The sequence below is a fragment of the Myotis lucifugus genome, unplaced genomic scaffold, assembly GCF_000147115.1.
Source record: "Myotis lucifugus unplaced genomic scaffold, Myoluc2.0 scaffold_69, whole genome shotgun sequence".
NCBI classification, from domain to species: domain Eukaryota; kingdom Metazoa; phylum Chordata; class Mammalia; order Chiroptera; family Vespertilionidae; genus Myotis; species Myotis lucifugus.
In genome coordinates this window covers 4159228-4179782 of record NW_005871117.1, presented here as the reverse complement: position 1 = coordinate 4179782, position 20555 = coordinate 4159228, and the positions used below count along the sequence as shown (strand labels likewise).

At 38.0% G+C, this 20555-nt stretch overlaps 1 protein-coding gene across 5 annotated transcripts in view; it reads right to left on the bottom strand.

Moving 5' to 3' along the window:
• Positions 1 to 20555, bottom strand: part of P4HA1 (prolyl 4-hydroxylase subunit alpha 1) — a 79582-nt gene that overhangs the window by 23997 nt on the left and 35030 nt on the right. For 3 of the 5 annotated variants that reach the window (XM_023755118.1, XM_006090269.3, XM_023755120.1), the window contains 3 exons: positions 20099 to 20295; positions 16595 to 16771; positions 14464 to 14534 (listed from right to left, as the gene is read on the bottom strand). In XM_023755118.1, the coding sequence (XP_023610886.1) occupies positions 14464 to 14534; positions 16595 to 16771; positions 20099 to 20295 (445 nt within the window). Of the gene's footprint in view, positions 1 to 13382; positions 13454 to 14463; positions 14535 to 16594; positions 16772 to 20098; positions 20296 to 20555 lie in introns of all 5 variants that reach the window. The other 2 variants (XM_006090268.3, XM_023755119.1) reach the window with 1 other exon arrangement.

Below are 20555 nucleotides of genomic sequence, written 5' to 3'. Positions count from 1 at the left end.
TTTGTCTCTAAGTGCTTCAGTTAACAATGAAAGGCTAACCATCCAGACTAGTCCCTTTGACATTAGTGGTCAATTACACAGTAATACTATAGATCAGTCAAGTTGTGTTATCTGAGAAGCACTGATCAACCCAATAGAGTCTAATACTGTCGTTAAAAGTTATTCCAGCCCTAATTGATTTGGCTCAGTGGATAGAGTGTCAGCTGCGGACTGAAGCGTCCCAGGTTCGATTCCAGTCAAGGGCATGTACCTTGGTTGCGGGCACATCCCCAGTAGGGGGTGTGCAGGAGGCAGCTGATCGATGTTCCTCTCTCATAGATATTTCTAACTCTCTATCCCTCTCCCTTCCTCTGTGTAAAAAATCAATAAAATATATATTTTTTAAAAAGTTATTCCAGAACAATTCGAAGGAGTAGCAGCTGCTTGTGTAGCCCGCCCCCATCCAAGGAACAGCAGCCTCCTGATCACCACACCCTCTGTCTGAGAACAGCAGCTGTGTGTGAAGCCTCCCCCCACCAGCCAGAGGAGTCACCACAACTGTGAACAGCACCCACTAGAGGAGCTGCTACCAACTGAGGAGCAGCTGCTACCACAACCACCCGAGGAGCAACCACAGCCCGAGGAGCCACTGCCACCCAAGGAGCAGCCACTGAATGACTCAACATCTAGATATGGTGATACGATCAAACATGGGTAGACAAAAAACCCCCAAAGGAAAGAAAAGGAGGACTCGCCAGAAAAGCAGCTAAGTGATACAGAGGCATGCAACATGACAGAAAAAGAATTCAGATTAAGGGTCCCAGAGTGCATAAACCGGATGGAGGAAAAAATCAACAACTTATGCAAGAAGCAAGAAGAAACAGATGAAAAAATAAATAAATTATGTAAGAACCAAGAAGAAATGAAAAGTGATATAGCTGCAATAAAAAACACCATTGAAAGTTTCAACAGTAGACTAGGAGAAGCGGAGGACCGAATTCGCGAATTAGAAGACAGGGAAACAAAACACACCCAAACTGAACAGCAATTGGAGAAAAAAATTAAAAGACAGGAGGAGAGCCTAAGGGAGCTATGGGACAACATGAAATGAAAAAACATACGAATAATAGGGGTACCAGAACAACAGAAAGAGGAACAAGGGTTAGAAAACCTATTTGAAGAAATAATATCAGAAAACTTCCCAGAGGTGGGGAAGAAAAAAATCACACAAGCACAAAGAGTCCCAAACAAGGTGAACCCGAAAAGACCCACACCAAGACACATCATAATTACCATGGCAAATGTTCAGGACAAAGAGAGAATCTTAAAGGCTGCAAGAAGAGACGGAAAATTACATTCAAGGGATCTCCTATTAGATTATCAAATGATTTCTCAACAGAAACACATCAGGCCAGAAAAGAATGGACAGAAATTTACAAAGTGATGCAATGCAAAGGACTGAATCCAAGAATACTCTATCCAGCAAGGCTATCATTCAAAATTGAAGGGGAAATAAGAAGCTTCACAGACAAAAAAAGGCTAAGGGAGTTTATCACGACCAAGCCAGCAATGCAAGAAATGCTAAAGGGACTGGTGTAAAAAGAAGAAATAAAAAGCTCAGAAAGAAAACAGCCACACAAAAAAAGAAATGGCTACAAACAAGTACCTTTCAATAATAACTGTAAACGTAAACGGACTAAATGTTCCAACCAAAAGACATCGAGTGGCTGAATGGATAAAAAAAAACATGACCCATACATTTGCTGTCTACAAGAGACCCACCTCAGAAGAAGGGACTCACACAGACTGAAAGTGAAGGGATGGAAAAATATCTTTCAGGCAACTGGAAATGAAAAAAAAGCAGGGGTAGCAATACTTATGTCGGACAAAATAGACCTCAAAGTGAAGGTCATAACAAGAGATAAGGAAGGCCACTTCAAATACTAAAGGGATCAATACAACAAGAAGATATAACCCTGATAAACATATATGCACCCAATGCAGGAGCACCCAAATACATAAAAAAAAACTCCTGGAAGATATCAAAGGAGAGATCGACAACAATACAATCATAGTAGGGGACTTTAATACACCATTGACATCACTGGATAAATCCTCTAGACAAACAATCAGCAAAGAAATAGCAATCCTAAATGACTCACTAGATCAGATGGACTTAATTGACATCTTCAGAACACTTCACCCCAAAGCCACAGAATATACATTCTTCTCAAGGGCTCATGGGACATATTCAAAAATAGACCACATACTGGGTCACAAACAAAGTCTCCCCAATTTCAAGAAGACTGAAATCATACCAAGCATCTTCTCAGACCACAAGGGCATAATATTAGAAATAAACTACAATAAAAACAACCCAAAATACTCAAACACTTGGAAGCTGAATAGCATGTTATTAAATATTGATTGGGTTACCAATGAGATCAAAGAAGAAATTAAAAACATCCTGGAAACTAATGACAATGAAAACACAACAATCCAAAACCTATGGGACACAATGAAAGCAATCCTCAGAGGGAAGTTTATAGCTCTACAGGCCTATCTCAAAAAACAAGAAAAAATGGTAGTCAATCATCTAACTCTACAACTCAAAGAATTAGAAAGAGAGCAACAAGAAAAGCCCAGAGTGAGCAGAAGGAAGGAGATAATAAAGATTAGAGCAGAAATAAATGACATAGAGACCAAAAAAAAATACATAAAATCAATGAAACCAAGAGCTGGTTCTTTGAAAGGATAAACAAGATTGACAAACCTCTAGCCAGGCTCACCAAGAAGCAAAGAGAGAGGACCCAAATAAACAAAATCAGAAATGATAGAGGCAAAATAACAACAGACCCCACAGAAATACAAATGATTGTTAAACAATACTATGGACAACTCTACTCCAACAAATTAGACAACCTGGAGGAAATGGACAAATTCCTAGAAAAATACAACATTCCAAAACTCAATCAGGAAGAATCTAAAAATCTCAACAGGCCAATAACTACGGAAGAAATTGAAGCAGTCATCAAAAAGCTTCCAGCAAACAAAAGCCCAGGACCAGACAGCTTCACAGGGGAGTTTTACCAAACATTCAAGGAAGAACTAAAACCTATCCTCCTCAGACTACTACAAAAAATCCAAGAGGAAGGAACACTTCCAAGCTCATTCTATGAAGCCAGCATCACCCTAATACCAAAACCAGGTAAAGACAACACAATGAAAGAGAATTACAGGCCAATATCCCTCATTAACATAGATGCCAAAATCCTCAACAAAATCTTAGCAAATCGGATCCAGCAGTACATCAGAAAGATCATACACCATGACCAAGTAGGATTTATCCCAGGGATGCAAGGATGGTACAATATCCACAAATCAATAAACGTGATACATCACATAAACAAGTTGAAAGAAAAAAACCACAGTCATATCAATTGATGCAGAAAAAGCATTTGACAAAATCCAACACCCATGTTTGATAAAAACTCTCAGCAAGGTGGGAATAGAAGGATCATACCTCAACATAATAAAAGCCATATATGACAAACCCACAGCCAACATGATACTCAATGGACAAAAACTAACACCATTTCCCCTAAGAACAGAAACAAGACAGGGATGCCCACTCTCACCACTCCTGTTCAACATAGTACTGGAAGTATTAGCCATTGCAATTAGACAAGAAGAAGAAATAAAAGGCATCCAAATTGGAAAAGAAGAAGTAAAACTGTCCTTATTTGCAGATGACATGATATTACACATACAAAACCCTAAGGACTCCATCAAAAAACTATTAGACTTAATAAATGAATTCAGCAATGTAGCAGGATACAAAATTAACGCCAAGAAATCTATGGCATTTCTATACACCAATAGTAACCTACAGAAAGAGAGACTAAAAAAACAATCCCATTTACCATCACACCAAAAAAATTAAGCTACCTAGGAATAAACTTAACTAAGGAGGTAAAAGACCTCTACTCAGAAAACTACAGGACGTTGAAAAAAGAGATAGAGGAAGACATAAACAGATGGAAGAACATGCCATGTTCTTGGATTGGTAGAATCAACATCATTAAAATGTCCATACTACCCAAAGCAATCTATAAATTCAACGCACTTCCCATTAAAATACCAACGGCGTATTTCACAGGCCTAGAATGAACTCTCCAAAAATTCATCTGGAATAAAAAAAGACCCCAAATAGCTGCAGCGATCCTGAGAAAGAACAAAGTAGGTGGGATCTCAATACCAGATATCAAGCTGTATTACAAAGCCACTGTTCTCAAAACTGCCTGGTACTGGCACAAGAACAGACATATAGATCAATGGAATAGAATAGAGAGCTCAGAAATCGGCCCGAACAAATATGCTCAATTAATATTTGACAAAGGAGGCAAGAACATACAATGGAGTCAAGATAGTCTCTTCAATAAATGGTGTTGGGAAAATTGGACAGATACATGCAAGAAAATGAAACTAGACCACCAACTTACACCATACACAAATATAAACTCAAAATGGATAAAGGACTTATATGTACGACGGGAAATCATAAAAATACTAGAAGAATCCAAAGGCAACAAAATCTCAGACATATGCCGAAGCAATTTCTTCACCGATACAGCTCCTAGGGAATTGGAAACTAAAGAGAAAATAAACAAATGGGACTACATCAAAATAAAAAGCTTCTGCACAGCAAAAGAAACCATCAACAAAACAAGAAAGCCCACTGCGTGGGAAAACATATTTGCCAACGTCATATCTGATAAGGGCCTAATCTCCAAAATTTATAGGGAACTCATACAACTTAACAAAAGGAAGATAAACAATCCAATCAAAAAATGGGCAAAGGACCTAAATAGACACCTTTCAAAAGAGGACAGTCAGAAAGCCAAGAGACATATGAAAACTTGCTCAAAGTCACTAATCATCCGAGAGATGCAAATCAAAACAACAATGAGGTACCATCTCACACCTGTCAGAATGGCTATCATCAACAAATCCACAAACGACAAGTGCTGGAGAGGATGTGGAGAAAAAGGAACCCTCGTGCACTGCTGGTGGGAATGCAGACTGGTGCAGCCACTGTGGAGAACAGTATGGAGTTTCCTCAAAAAACTAAAAATGGAACTCCCATTTGACCCTGTGATCTCACTTCTAGGAATATATCCCAAGAAACCAGAAACACCAATCAGAAAGGATATATGCACCCACATGTTCATAGCAGCACAATTCACCATAGCTAAGATCTGGAAACTGCCCAAGTGCCCATCAGTAGATGAATGGATTAGAAAACTGTGGTACATCTACACGATGGAATACTATACTGCTGTAAAAAAGAAGGAACTCTTACCATTTGCAACGGCATGGATGGAACTGGAGAGCATTATGCTAAGTGAAATAAGCCAGTCAATGAAGGAAAAACACCACATAATCTCACTCACTCATGGATAATAAAGACCATTATAAACTTATGAACAAAAATAGATACAGAGGCAGAGCTGCCTCAAACAGACTGTCAAATTACAGCAGGAAAGCCGGGGAGGGTTGAGGGGCGGGAGGGGGGGCGGTAAGAGATCAACCGAAGGACTTGTATGCATGTATATAAGCATAACCAATGGACATAAGACACTGGGGGGTAGGGGAGGCCGGGGGATTGTTAAGGGCGGGGAAAAAAAGGAGACATATGTAATACTCTGTAATACTTTAAGCAATAAAACAATAAAAAAAAATAAAAAAAAGTTATTCCAATTTTTAAAAAACTGAAACCATTCAAAGCTATTTATCTGTCTCGATATTGTAAAAATATTAATATACTTTTATACTGTACTTGTTCCTTATTAACATGGGTAAATTAAATTTCAAGCACAATACAGTATCTTACTGTAGAAAATCTGTACTCCAGTGTAAAAAAAGGACCACTTCCAAGAATAACCCAACAGAAACAAAGAAGCTTTTACTACCACACAAATTAGATTATTTATTTGCATATCTCATTTATATTACTCTAACTGGATTTTATGAGCTCATAGTTCAACTGTCTTTTCGGTACACATAACTGAATGCTTACCTTTCAAAATACTAAATTCCATTCCTCTGATTTAGCCAAAATTATTAGCTCCTCCATTAAATAGCTGTAGTAAATATTTAGGGTTTTTTTTAAATATTGGCAAAGACAGAGATGGTATGCTAAAAGTTCATAGTCAATCACTAAAGTAAATAAAAACTTTACGGTTTTTAAAGAGTAATGGATTTCCACACATACTTTTCCCCTCAAAAAAATCTATTTGCTAGTACACTGGAACATGTTTTTACTTCCAGAGAAGGTGACGTAATCACTTAGAAATTTCTCAAAATATGGATATTTTAAATTCCCTTCTGACCCTTTCAAAATACAGATGTTCCCAGTACAAGAGAGATTAATTAACATCAATACACAAATTCTTTTACTTTGCATTTAGATGCCTTTTTCAGAGGTTTAATTTATGAAGGAAACATAAAACACTCACTTATTTCGCTTGTAGGAATCTTCAAAATTCAGATTTACAGTGATGGTTAGAAAATATCTCAACATAGCTATTAAATCCCCAAAATAGTAAAATCTTTTTTCTTTGTTAAAATATGAATTGTATTGGACATCTTATGGAGTAAAATCCTCTTTAATAGGTAAGACTCTCGCCGAAACCGGTTTGGCTCAGTGGATAGAGCGTCGGCCTGCGGACTGAAAGGTCCTGGGTTCGATTCCGGTCAAGGGCATGTACCTGGGTTGCGGGCACATCCCCGGTGGGAGATGTGCAGGAGGCAGCTGATCGATGTTTCTCTCTCATCGATGTTTCTAACTCTCTATCCCTCTCCCTTCCTCTCTGTAAAAAATCAATAAAATATATCCAAAAAAAAAAAATAGGTAAAACTCTTTCAACATGTATTTTATTTTTTAAATGTTTTTACTTACTTCAGAGAGAGGAAGGGTAGAGAGAGGGATAGAAACATCAATGATGAGAAAGAATAAATGATTGGCTGCCTCCTGTACACCCGCTACGGGGGATCAAACCTGCAACCCGGGCATGTGCCCTAACCAGAAATTGAACCATGACTTCCTGGTTCATGGGCCAACGCTCAACCATTGAGCCACACTGGCTGGGCATATATTTTATTTTTAAAAGTGTTTTCCCGACAGAGAACCAAGATAGCGGCATAGGTAAACACTGGAAATTGCTGCCTCGCACAACAACTTCAAAAATACAACTAAAAGACAAAACGGACATCATCCAGAACCACAGGAAGGCTGGCTGAGTGGAAATTCTACAACTAGAAGGAAAGAGAAAAGCACACTGAGACTCAGAGGAGGTGCAGTGTGGAAGTAAAGTGCAGAGGTACGGAGGCGCACGTGGAAAGGGCTGGCAACTGAGGACATGGGTGTCTTTTTCAATCGGGAGGGAGTCTCAAGCTCCAGACTGCTCTGAACTCCAGTTCCAGGCGAGTCTCTGGGGACCCAGACTCATACTGGGAGAAACTGGACTCTCTGGCATTGGGCGGAACTTGAGGGCAGCTTTCTCTCAGAGGTGCTTGCAGCGATTACCGGGACACTGAGATATAGAGCCTCTTAGGGTAGGACTGAGGAGCTGCCATAACTGCTTGCTCCACCCTGTTGATCCCGAGACCCCACCCCACCCAAGCTGTGCACAGAGGCTTTTGCATATGAATGCCCTGACCCTCTGCAATCTGAAAATTACCTAACAAACTGCAGCTGGGTCAGAGAGACCCAGAACTTCCAAAAGAAGGCCCAAGGCCCCACAGCAGCTTGCATTGCTTCACAGCTCGGCCTCATCTGGGCACCTCCAAACCCCAAACAAAGAAGAGGAATCTGCAGATCTCTCCACAGCTCCTGCTGGGTAGCCTCAGGCAGAGGCTAAATTAGCACCTCCTTAGAGATCCAAGAGCCAGTATACCCAGTGGTTAGAGTGGGACCATCCAGATTACAACTCCTCAGATCCATAAGGGACACACTCAGGGGGCAGACTCAGTGAGCACCAAAGCCCCACTGAAGCAAGTCTTGCCCCAGAAGAGTGTCTACAGCACAGAAGTTCTCCCACTGCAGACACAGCTGATTCTCACAGCCAATTGGCCTGGAGGTCAATTCCTCCCAGTGGTACCTACAACAATCAAGGCTTAACTACAACAAGACTGGGCACAAAGCCCACAAAGGGGTGCACCAAGAGTGTCCACCTCAGGTAACTGGGGAGGCTGAGCCCCTGGGTCCTATAGGACACCTAGCACAGAAAGCCACTCTATCAACACAGGGAAGCAGCCAAAATGCGGAGACAAAGAAACAGGACACAAATGACAGAAATGGAGGAAAACAAACTACTGGATATAGAGTTCAAAACCATACTTGTAAGGTTTTTCAAGAATTTTCTAGAAACCACCGATAAATTTAGTGAGACCCTCAAGAAATCTAGTGAGACCTTCGAGGATATGAAAAAGGACAAACTAGAAATTAAGCATACACTAACTGAAATAAAGAATATTATAGAGAGTTTCAACAGCAGACTAGAGGATTGCAAGAATCAAGTCAAAGACTTGAAATACAAAGAAGCAAAAAACACCCAACCAGAAAAACAAAAAGAAAAAAGAATCCAAAAATATGAAGATAGTGTAAGGAGCCTCTGGGACAACTTCAAGAGTACCAACATCTGAATTATGGGGGTGCCAGAAGAAGAGAGAGAGCAAGATATTGAAAACCTATTTGAAGAAATAATGACAGAAAACTTCCCCTACCTGGTGAAAGAAATAGACTTACAAGTCCAGGAAGTGCAGAGAACCCCAAACAAAAAGAATCCAAAGAGGATCACACCAAGACACATCATAATTAAAATGCCAAGAGCAAAAGACAAAGAGAGAATCTTAAAAGCAGCAAGAGAAGGAAAGTCAGTTACCTACAAGGGAGTACTCATACGACTGTCAGCTGATTTCTCAATAGAAACTATGCAGGCCAGAAGGGAGTGGCAAGAAATATTCAAAGTGATGAATAGCAAGAACCTACAACCAAGATTACTTTATCTAGCAAAGCTATCATTCAGAATTGAAGGTCAGATAAAGAGCTTCACAGATAAGAAAAAGCTAAAGGAGTTCATCACCACCAAACCAGTATTATATGAAATGCTGAAAGGTATCCTTTAAGAAGAGAAGAAAAAGGTAAAGGTACAAATTATGAACAACAAATACACATCTATCAACAAGTGAATCTAAAAAGCAAGTGAATAAATAATCTGATGAACAGAATAAACTGGTGACTATTATAGAATCAGGGGCATAGAAAGGGAGTGGATTGACTATTCTCGGGGCGGGGGAGAGAGGGGTGTGGGGGGTGTGGGAAGAGACTGGACAAAAATCGTATACCTATGGATGAGGACGGCGGGGGGGTATGGGCAGAGGGTGGGGTGGGAACTGGGTGGAGGGGAACTATGGGGGAAAAAAAGAGGAACAACTGTAATAATCTGAACAATAAAGATTTAATTTTTAAAAAAAGTGTTTTCCTAAGAGTAAAGATAAAATCACTGTGCTATGGAATTCCCTTTTAACTAGGATGTTTTAAACAGAAATACTCACATACTTTGTATAATTTGCCAAGACTGGGGGAATTAATTCTGGTGTTACTCAGTCTTCTAATGCTACTCACTAAGTATTTTCTGCTGCTATATATAATATGAAGTATGGTTGTGCCTTTCTCAAAAACTTAATAAAATTGCTTCTCAGAGCTATAAAATTAGAATATTTAAAAAATAATTTTAAAATGTTTAGAAATACTTAGTTCTCAATGAAAAAATGCTTGTAGGTCACCTTTCCAAGAATAATTTACACTGACTTGTTGGTAAGAGTCCAATGACACTGTGGGCTGGATATTTCTTCAAAAGGTGCACTGAATATATGAAAAATGACTTCCAAAACACTAAATTCATTAAATTTTGGTTCATATGCTTCCTAAAAGCATCCAAATCTGGAGAATTTGGATATTTATAACCTTTATGACAGTAAAAATGCCTAAAAACCACGCAGTAATCTCTGAGAAAATATGTAATGGCTTAAGTTACTATTTTCAAAAATAGATGAGACTAATTTTTTTAGACATGACACATACTACAAATTAGTTTCTGCAAATCCTTATCATCTATTAGTGCTCCTAAATCAAAATAATATTATAGAAAATTTTAATTATGTCTTCTAACTGGGATAAGGGCGAAGGCAGTAGTATAGAGCAGACAGTCAAGAAACCAGGATACGTTTGTGGGGATGATGAAAGTTAATATATGAAGAACATATAGCTCTGCCCCAAAAGAATAAGGAAACATATCAACACAATCCCTCTAGCCTTCCTAGTACTTTTGCTGTGACTTACAGCAGTAATATTCAAATCCTTTTCATTTGAGTACCTCCTAAAATAGTTTTTAAAATCTATGTACTCTTTTGTACAATTTTCTAGTTGACAACTAAAATTTTTTAAAATAATAGTTTCAAAGGATGAAAATAGTGGTAATTTCTGAAAAATGATGATTTTAATATATCCAATAGACTCTACCATAATGATTTGATGCCCTCCATCATCCACTTAAAAAAAAATACATTAATAGCCCTAGCCAGTTTGGCTTAGTGGATAAAGCATCGGCCTGTGGACGGAAGGGTCCTGGGTTCAATTCTGATCAAGGGCATGTGTCCATGTTGTGGGCTCAATCCCCAGTAATGGGTGCACAGGAGGCAGCCAATCAGTGATTCTCTCTCATCACTGATGTTTCTCTCTCTCTCTCTCTCTCTCTCTCCCCCTCTCCCTTCCTCTCTCAAATCAATAAAAAACATATACATATTTTTAAAAATACATGAATAAAGTGATTTGTAATACTTAACAATTTTACATCATTTTTCCCTTGGACTTTCATTTTAATTCCATTCTTATCCTAGAACAGTGGTTCTCAATAGGGTGGAGAGGTGGAGTCCTGGGGGATGGTGGTGGAGATTTTGCCTACCAGGGGACAGTGTCTGGAGACATTGTTGATTGTCACAACTGGGGTGAAGGGTGTTACTGGCATCGAGTGGGTACAAGATAGAGATGCTGTTCAACATCCTACAAAGCTCAGGACAGCCTCCAATACAAAGAATTATCTGATCCAATATACCAGTAGTGCTGAAGTTGAGAAGCCCTGTCCTAGAGTGATATATTTCTATGCCTAAAAGTTTTTTATCATATTACTAGAGGCCCAGTGCACGAAAATTCGTGCACTTGGGGGGAGGTCCCTCAGCCCAGCCTGTGCCCTCTCACAGTCTAGGAGTCCTCAGGGGATGTCCAACTGACAGCTTAAGCCTGCTCCTGGAGAGGGCCTAAGCCTCAGTCTGGCCTCCCTCTGCGGGAGGCTACCAGATGGGCCGATCAGGGGACAGCACCGACCGGCGAGCAGGCCACCCCCCATCACCCCTCTGTGGCAGCTGGCTGCCGCCACATCCCATCACCATCCCCTCCCTCTGCCCACTAGCACGCGCCTTAGCTGGCCTGGCGCTGCTTGCTCGCTGGTCCACCCCGCGTTGACTGGTCATTCTGCCATTTGGTTGATTTGCATATTATACTTTTATTACATAGAACTTCTCTACAAAAATATATATGCAAATTGATAAAGTATAAATCTATAACATAAAGGCCTAAGTATTAAAAATGTCTTCTGGAATGACTTATAATTATTGGTAATACAGTTAATCTAAATAACACAGTTAAACAGTCATTATCAAATACAAAAAAAATATATTAAAACTAGTGACCCGGTGTGTGAAATTGTGCAGCCCCACTCACCCGCACGCTGCCCCACCTTGACACCCTAACCTCTCCACCCAGAGCTTGAGCGCTCCTGGCCCTGCCCCCAACCCCTCCAGCCTTCTCTAGCTGCTTCAAGCCCCACCCTCGGTCCCACGAGTCACCTCGGGCTGGTCCCGCCTCCTCCGGTGCCTCCCCACTTCCGCCCCGTCTCCGGAGCAATGTGGCGGCTCCGCCCTGTCATGGCACTGGAGGAGTGTGTGGAAGCCTCCCGCCTACTCTGGAGTTTTGAGCGCCACTTCCTGGCAGCGCACACACTGTGCTCCTTCCCCTGGCAGGTAGGCGGTGGCATGCTGAGTGCAAGCGGTGGGTAGCTAAGGGCTGGTGAGGAGGGAACTACGGGCTCTCACCCCTGCCCTCCCTGCCACGGGATGGTCCCGCCTCCTCCAGGTGCCTCCCGCTTCTGCCCCATCTCTGGAGCAACGCAGCAGCTCTGCCCTGCGGCACACACGACCTCCTGCTGAATGGTCGTTACGGCGTGAGGGCGTCACGACCATTAGCATAGTAGCTCTTTATTATATAGGAAGTTCCTATTGAGATGGATTGGGCTTATTTTGTAATTGCCAATTAGGTATTGTACCTGTGGATAAATATTACTTGTTGCTAGAATGAGACTGAATTCAGCTCAATTATATTTCTACTTTCATTTTTATGATATTTAAGAAACCTTATTAACATACTTAAGTAGGTGGAAAAGGAGTTCTGTTGGAATAATATAACTCATTCTGTGAGCTCCTTTTACCTTAAATACATAAGTTACAGTTATCTATTATTAAAAATTATTTCAGTGATCTAGACTTTGGTAGATTCTCTTTAAACATTGTTAAAGTGAAAGAATTTAAAACCAATGGATTTGCAAATGATTTGTTATATAATCTTTAAAGGCATTTACTTTCTTAATACCTACAGCTACTGGGTTACCCAGAGATGTTTAAACCCCTGCTTTACTATACAGACCAAGTTAGGCCTTGTTCCATGAAGAGCCTTTGGGAACCCCCTTCAATATGAGAATACAACTTCACTTAGCTGGCAGGGTTTGGGGAGTCACAGCAGGGTGTTGTTGTTTTTATTATTGATTTTAGAGAGAAAGATAGAGAAAGAAGGAAGGGAAGGAAAAGGGAAAGGGAAAGGGAAAGGGAAAGGGAAAGGAAAAGAAAAGGAAAAGGAAAAAGGAAAGGGGAGGGAGGGAAGGAAAGAGCGAAACATCCATCGGTTGTCTCTCTTATGCACCAGGACTGGAATTGAACTGCAACCTGGGTATGTGCCCTGATGGGGAATTGAACCCGAAACCTTTTAACGCTTCAACCAACTGAGCCACATTGGCCAGGGAAGGATTTTGAAATTTAATAAATCTCTATTAATTTCCCCATAACCATGTTTGTTTATTAGTCCATCATGAAAATTCAGGTGTGGTTGTCATCAAACACCTATGCCTAACAGCCTAGGTCTCTGAAACCATATCATGAGTTTTATGAAAATTAGATTTTCAATAAAGAAAATGGTCCAAATATGACTAAAGTTCTCTCCATTACTCCCTTACCTCTTAGATACTCTGTACTGTGCTGTGGTCAATTTTCCAGTCTCAGGGTCATGTACTGTAGCTCGGCTCAGCTACAAAAAAAGAGAAAGGACAAGCACTTACTCACGTAGCAGGCAATTTTGGACTTTTGTTTTATTTTGTTTTGCCAAGCCACAGGTGATTGGAAGGGTTCAGATTGGTCTGGATGGTAGGTAATGGTTTCAAATCAGCAAAAACATTTAGAAAGGTGGCAATTAGAAAAGCCACTTCCAAATCAAGAGAAAACGAGTTGACAAATTTTTGTTGTGTATTTATTGTCCTTTCACTTTTTTTAAAAAAAAATCATTTGAAGCTGTATATAAATGACTTATATAGCACTGGGTTTCACAGGAACTTTCTCAAATTTAGAAGTTTAATGTTCTTTAAATATCATAACAAAAGAATAATTAGTAGTCTCTTTGAATTCATTTTTTTAAACTCTCACCAAGACAAAACTGTTGTTAAGTCTCTCTGGCAAAATAAAAGGCAACTAAATTCACAAGTAATAGCAATTGGAAGAGAAATCAGAAAAATAACTCTGTTCTTTCTATCGCCAACTCTTAAGTCAGCAAGGTTTTTAAAATAAAAACTCCAACAGGAGGAATACAGATTACTCCAAAATGACAATGGTATTTTACAAGACGTATGAACAAATGCCAATACAATCACCATGAAGGCTGATGTAAATTCACAGCAGCATTTATGAATGTTAAGAGAGCTGCATAAACAAAGACTGCTGCTTTTGCTTTTCTCCCCCTTGGCAAGAAAAGGGAAAAAGAAAACAAGTATCAAGCCATTTCTTGGATATTTAATTCCTGACCAGAACAGAGATGCAATGCCTATTAATTCCCTAAAAATAACAGACCAATTAAAAATTAAAAACAGAACTTCTAGTTAATGGGAAAGACCTGTGAAACACGAAGCAGTTTATCCATGTGTATATAAACAGGCGGTGACTGGAGCTGGAGACTGAAAATGACCTACTTCCTTGAAATAAATAATTCCTGTAGGATGTACAAAACACTCATTAGAGATCAAAATATGCAGCATACACATCTCTTACCTTTTGCTAATTCTGTAATGTACCGTCTCCAAGTCTCCTGTTATTGGATTTGAAATGGTGGCTCGCCTCAGCTGTGAAGCCAACCATCAAAATACTTGCATTACAAAACAAAAATGTATCACATTTACCCAACCAGTCAGAATTCTAGGATTTTTTATAATGGAAGCTGAAAAGAGAAAATAGCTCCATAGACTTCCAATCACCTTGTGTTGAGCTTTGAAAGCCCATGTGTTTTTTTAGGTTTTTATATATTTTTAAAGTTATTTTAAAAAATGTTTTGTTTTGCATAAATAGAGGGTACTTGAAGAGATTAAAAATTTAATTTCTCTCAATGGTTAGAGCATGTGACAGTGAGAAAAAGAGAAATTTCTAAATTTTGAAGTCTAATTTATAGTTATAAAAATGGTTATTTGCAATTAATGATCCATTCCAAACTTCTGACTTTAATTTTTTTTAGTGATACTATTTCACAAAGGTTAAGGTTCAAAATTTATTTCAAGGTCCATCTTTTCTTCCTTCAAGATATCTGCTCATATATTTCACTTATACTGTGAAATAATCTTGGACTGAGCACAATGCAAATGAACTCATAAATGTAAAAATCATTTAAAAAGATGACAGTCGAGACAATGACTTTACACTTTTTTTTAAAGGAGGATGATTCTGAGGTTATCAAAACAAATATGAAATTCTTACTGCCACTGAATCTGTTGACATATTAAAAATAAAACCACTGAGGCATTCCTTTGGAAGACTTTGGCCTCCATACCTAGAGACATAAGACAATCTCCAGGATGAAATGAACTCTTTATAAATATTCTACCAAGATACTTTAGTTTACTGGGCTTATTGACTACAAATTATGGACTACAATAGAAATCTTGGACTACAAGAGAATGATAGAATATTATGTAATTATTAAAATAATAAAAATTTTTAAGGATTCACTTATAAAGCAACCATATTTATTAGACTGCCTTTTCCATTTAAAATGTAATCTTTGGTAAAAAAACAAAAACAAAAAGTAGCAATTTGGAAAAGCAGTAAAACTTAACAACAACAATTCTAACTCTGTCATTCTGCAGTACAGCTATCCAGATAATTCAATCTTTACGATATAACTAGGATCAGCAAATGATGCCATGGGCCAAATTCAGCCGGCCACCTGCTTTTGGAAATGAAGTTTTATTGGAATATAGCCATACTCATTATATGCTATGGCTGCCTTTGCACTACAACAGCAGAGTTGAGTGGTTTTGACAGACTGTATGGCCTGCAAAGCCTAAAAAGTATTTACTATCTGGACCTATAAAGAAGAAATTTGATAACTCCTGTGTAATAAAAGAGCAAAAATATGCCGTGTGTATTAAATAATCTCTTTAAGAAAGTAATGGCAGTTTGTACTTTACAATGAAGACTAAACATGTTTTAAAAACAAGCTGATGGTAAAAATAAATAAGTAAATAAGGCAAGAGCATTAAGGGCAGTCTTTCTCATATTCTCACAAAAGAATTTCTACCCTAAACACTAAGTTTATAGGATTGCATTTACATTAAATTATTTTTCTTATTAAGATAAATGATGTAGGCTGAAGTCAGAAAGCTATGATGTTATTACTTCAAATTAGCCTGATGCTTGTGCCTAACTATATATTTCCAGTAATAATGTGCCTAAAAAGGGATAAAAATACTTTAAATATTCTTTCAGATAAAAATAATAGAAGAATGAAAAAGTTGATTTTTGATTAGTCTCTGAGACTAAAGGGCTCCAAAGTACTTAGAAAACTTTTCAGGAGGATGCTGAAACAAATTTGTTAAGTGTGAAATAAAAATCTCATCTATTATTTTCCTAAGAGTTTAAAATCTTTTTCCATATAATGCTATTAAACAATGTCACCCCAATAAATTTAATTTTTAAAAAACCAATCTGCAAGATATATTATTTGTTTTGATAACAAACTAAGGAAAAACTGGTATAAATACAGTTTAGTTAACAACTCCATTATGATGTGGTGATGATATCTAAAACTATCTGTGGGGTTAGTGCCATATCAATGATCTTTCCTGTAATCTTACAAAGGAAAAACTGATACACAGTTATATAAATTAAGAGGGGGAAAAAAGTTATTTACCCTTGGTTTTGCTAGATCTTTGACAATTTCAATTTCTGCATCAGAAATAATATCATGGAAGCGAATAATACGAGGCTTGTCCCACTCATCCTCCTGTTTGGCTGGAGCCAGAATAAATTTAGGATTCCGGTTTCCATCATGGTAGCGGCAAAAGAGTTTTTTCTGTCTCCGAGGAGTCTAAACATAAAGTTAAAAAGATGATAAATATATTAGAGTAATAATATTTTTAATGCTTGTTCCTATGCAGATAAGAAATAGTAATCATGCTCATGAATACACAAAGTTATCTGCAGAAGACAACCAAAAAAACCAGTTCTTTACAAATACTTTGCATCAAACAGGACCTTCAGGATTTTTTTTTAAATATACATTTTTATTGATTTGAGAGAGGAAGGGAGAGGAAGAGAGAGAGAAACATCAATGATGAGCATCATTGATCGGCTGCCTCCTGCACACTCCCTACTGGGGATCGAGCCTGCAACCCGGGCGTGTGCCCTTGACTAGAATCGAACCCAGGACCCTTCAGTCTGAGGCCAACACTCAATCCACTGAGTCCAACCAGCTAGGAGAGGACCTTCAGGATTTGAAATTTTTTATTAATGATTATTTTCTGGGAGAGAGATGGTAGACCTTAAGAAAAAAGGTAGGGTTTTTTTACCCTCCTCTCATCAAAATAAAGTTCAGTTGTTATAAATATGAAATAAATGTTTATGGAAATATGAAATAAATTATCAGCATTGCTCTAAACTTCCCAAAGTAACTGGACAACATTCTGAAAGAAAAAGTTTCTAAAAGGAAAACAAAACAAAAACAAAATACCTAACCAGGTTTTGATAAAAAAACAAAAACAAAAAACTCTCAGTTAAATGCTTATGGCCAAAAAAAATTTTTTTAAAGGTTGGTTTCTTTTAAAGCCAAGATAAAAATGGGTAGCTCTAAACAAGAGAAAATAAGTTATTAAACTAAGAAATCAGGTGCTTTTATTAGTGGGTATTTAAAATAGAGCGGACAACAAAGCAAATAAAAGTTTCTTTCAATCACCTATGTAGTATTAATAATTAAGTTAATGCATTGCTGATTGTTCTCTTGATTAAACAAGTATGACATATATGAAGTAGGAATAATATTAGTTTTAATTATTAGTTAACATACTAAAACAATGATTCATGTTTATTCTCCATGTACTTTATTTACCTAAAATAAAATCCAAAGTTTCATATCAAATAAATGTTTTACATAATAATGATATGAACTTATTCTGAGAAAAAGAATGCTCCTTTGATCTTGGGCAGGTTTGGCATGTGTGTGTGTCACATTAACAAACCGACAAATTAGCAGACTAATGTTTTATACTTATAGATCTATTTTGCTCTCTTCTTTAAGAGTTATTAAGAGCAATAAAACACATGTGCTGTCCTACCCTTTTTGGCTCAGTGAATAGAGCACCGGCCTGCGGACTGAAGGGTCCCAGGTTCGATTCTGGTCAAGGGCACGTACCTCGGTTGCAAGCTCCTCCCTGGCCCAGGCTCGTGGCAAGAGGCAACCAATTGATGTGTCTCTTTCATATCGATGTTTCTCTCTGTCTTTCCCTCTCTCTTCTACTCTCTCTAAAAATCAATGGAAAAATATTCTTGGGTGAAGATTAAAAAAAAAATAAAACAAACATGTACTATTTGAAATTTGAATACTTAACTAGATTTTGATGATATAATGGAACCACTGTGAATTCTTTTAGGTGTGATAATGGTATTGTGGTTATTTTTTTAACAGTCCTTATTTATAAAATATACTAAAATATTTAGATGTAAATTTTTAAAAAATGTTTCATGAGTCTAGCAAAGTGTTATAATCCTTGTCTTTACTATTAGCTCCCAAAGAAAGAGTAGACTTGTTCTTCCAAGTCTTCATCAACTTAAAACACCCAAAGGTGTCAACAAAAATATGATCGACTTTTTGCTGTTAGAGGTTATGCTGTCAACAGTAAATCATCAAATATCAAAAAGTCATCAATACCAAAACATAAAGCCCCTCCTGAGTTTATCAGTAGTAGAGAAAAAGTTAAACACTACGTATTCAAATGTTTACACTTAGAAATACTTACTTTGAAAATTCACTAATACACTTCCTCCCATTTATGCTCACCTTCAACTGAACACTAGTACCTTAAGAGAGGGTTCCATTACCAGTTAATGTTGGCAAGCAATGTACACCATATCCAGAATGCACAGTAACATAAAAGGGCTCTGAAAAGTCTGAGGCTGAACAAAAACCTATGTTTCCCAGACTTGAATGCTTTTGTTTTTGGCCTATTATCTAGAACCATCCTAAAGTACAGTACTCTAAGTTACAAATGCATAAATATAAGTACACAATAAACAAAGGGATATTTATAGACATATTTTATTATTTTAAAGAAAAAATAAAGCCAAAATCTCTTAAAAGTCTTTCTGAATTTTAAATATTTCTGAAATAAGTCAATGAAGGAAAAATACCACATGATCTCACTCATTCATGGATAATAAAGACCATTACAAACTTTTGAGCAATAATAGATACAGAGGCAGAGCTGCCTCAAACTGATTGTCAAACTGCAGTGGGAAGGCCAGGGAGGGTTGGGGGACAGGAGGGAGGGGAGTAAGAGATCAATCGAAGGACTTGTATGCATCCATATAAGCATAACTAATGGACATAAGACACTGGGGGGGTAAGGGAGGGCAGGGGTTTGTCAAGGGCGGGGGGGAAAAAAGGACACTTATGTAATACCCTTTGTAATACTTTTAGCGAAAATAAAAATAAATAAAGCATTGACAATGAAAAAAAAAATATTTCTGAAATAGACAAATGTTTCACTAAACAATCCCGACAAGGTAGAATAGGAGCAAAACCACAAGAGATTATTGTATAGATGAATGCATTGTTTCAGAGGATAGATTAGGAAGGGATATTATTTCTATTTAAGACTGCTGAAATCTCTTTTGCATTAAGATATAAGAAGCCCTGGCTGGTGTGGCTCAGTGGCTGGAGTGTCGTCCCATGCACCAGAAGGTTGTGAGTTCAATCCCAAATCAGGGCACAAACAGGAGGCAACCAATCAATGTATCTCTCTCACATCAATATTTCTCTCTCTTTCTCTCTCTCTTCCCCTTCCTTCCTCTCTAAAACCAATTTTTTTTAAAAATATAAGAAAAAAACTTTATCACTTCCCTTGTATTATCAGATCCTTCACCTTTTAATCTATGAAAAGGGTAATATTACCAAAATTGCATGAATGGTGTATGATTCACAGGCTTTATTTTAAAGCTATTTTATTAACACTTGGAGCATTTTGTGTGAGCCTCACAATAAGGTGATGTGGCACACTATAACACTTTATGCAGTAATTCTGATTTTTATCACATAGACTTAAATATAAAAGAACTTGATTCTCTCTAGAGCTTTGTACAAACACACACACACACACACACACACACATTCACACACACACAATTGGCTTTTCCACTTTACCATTTTGATACCCTCCCCACGGCACAGCATTTCGTACTTCTGTCTCTCTGGCAGGTAATCCGCAGCAACCCCTTTTTTCTTCAGCGTGGTTTTCTGATCAGATTGGTCATCTGAAGCAGATTTATTGGCATCTTTTTCTTTAGCCATTATATACTCAAAATATTTTAAGTTACCATTAGCTCTCTGATGGTCAGGATCTATTAGAAGAGAAAGAGCACACCCATGAATAAGCTTATTGTTGTGCAAACATCAGAATACAGTAATATAAAACAGAGGGCCATACAATTTACCTTCCAAACCAGTATGCTTCCGAGAGTGAAAGAAGGCACTAGTAAAAATTATTATGCCAAACAACAGGTGTAAACCAGTACTGCCCCAAGTAAAGCAGGACATACAGTCACCCTATACTGAGTTCTAGAGACAAAAGTGGTCTTTTTTTTTTTTTCAAAGTAGCAAT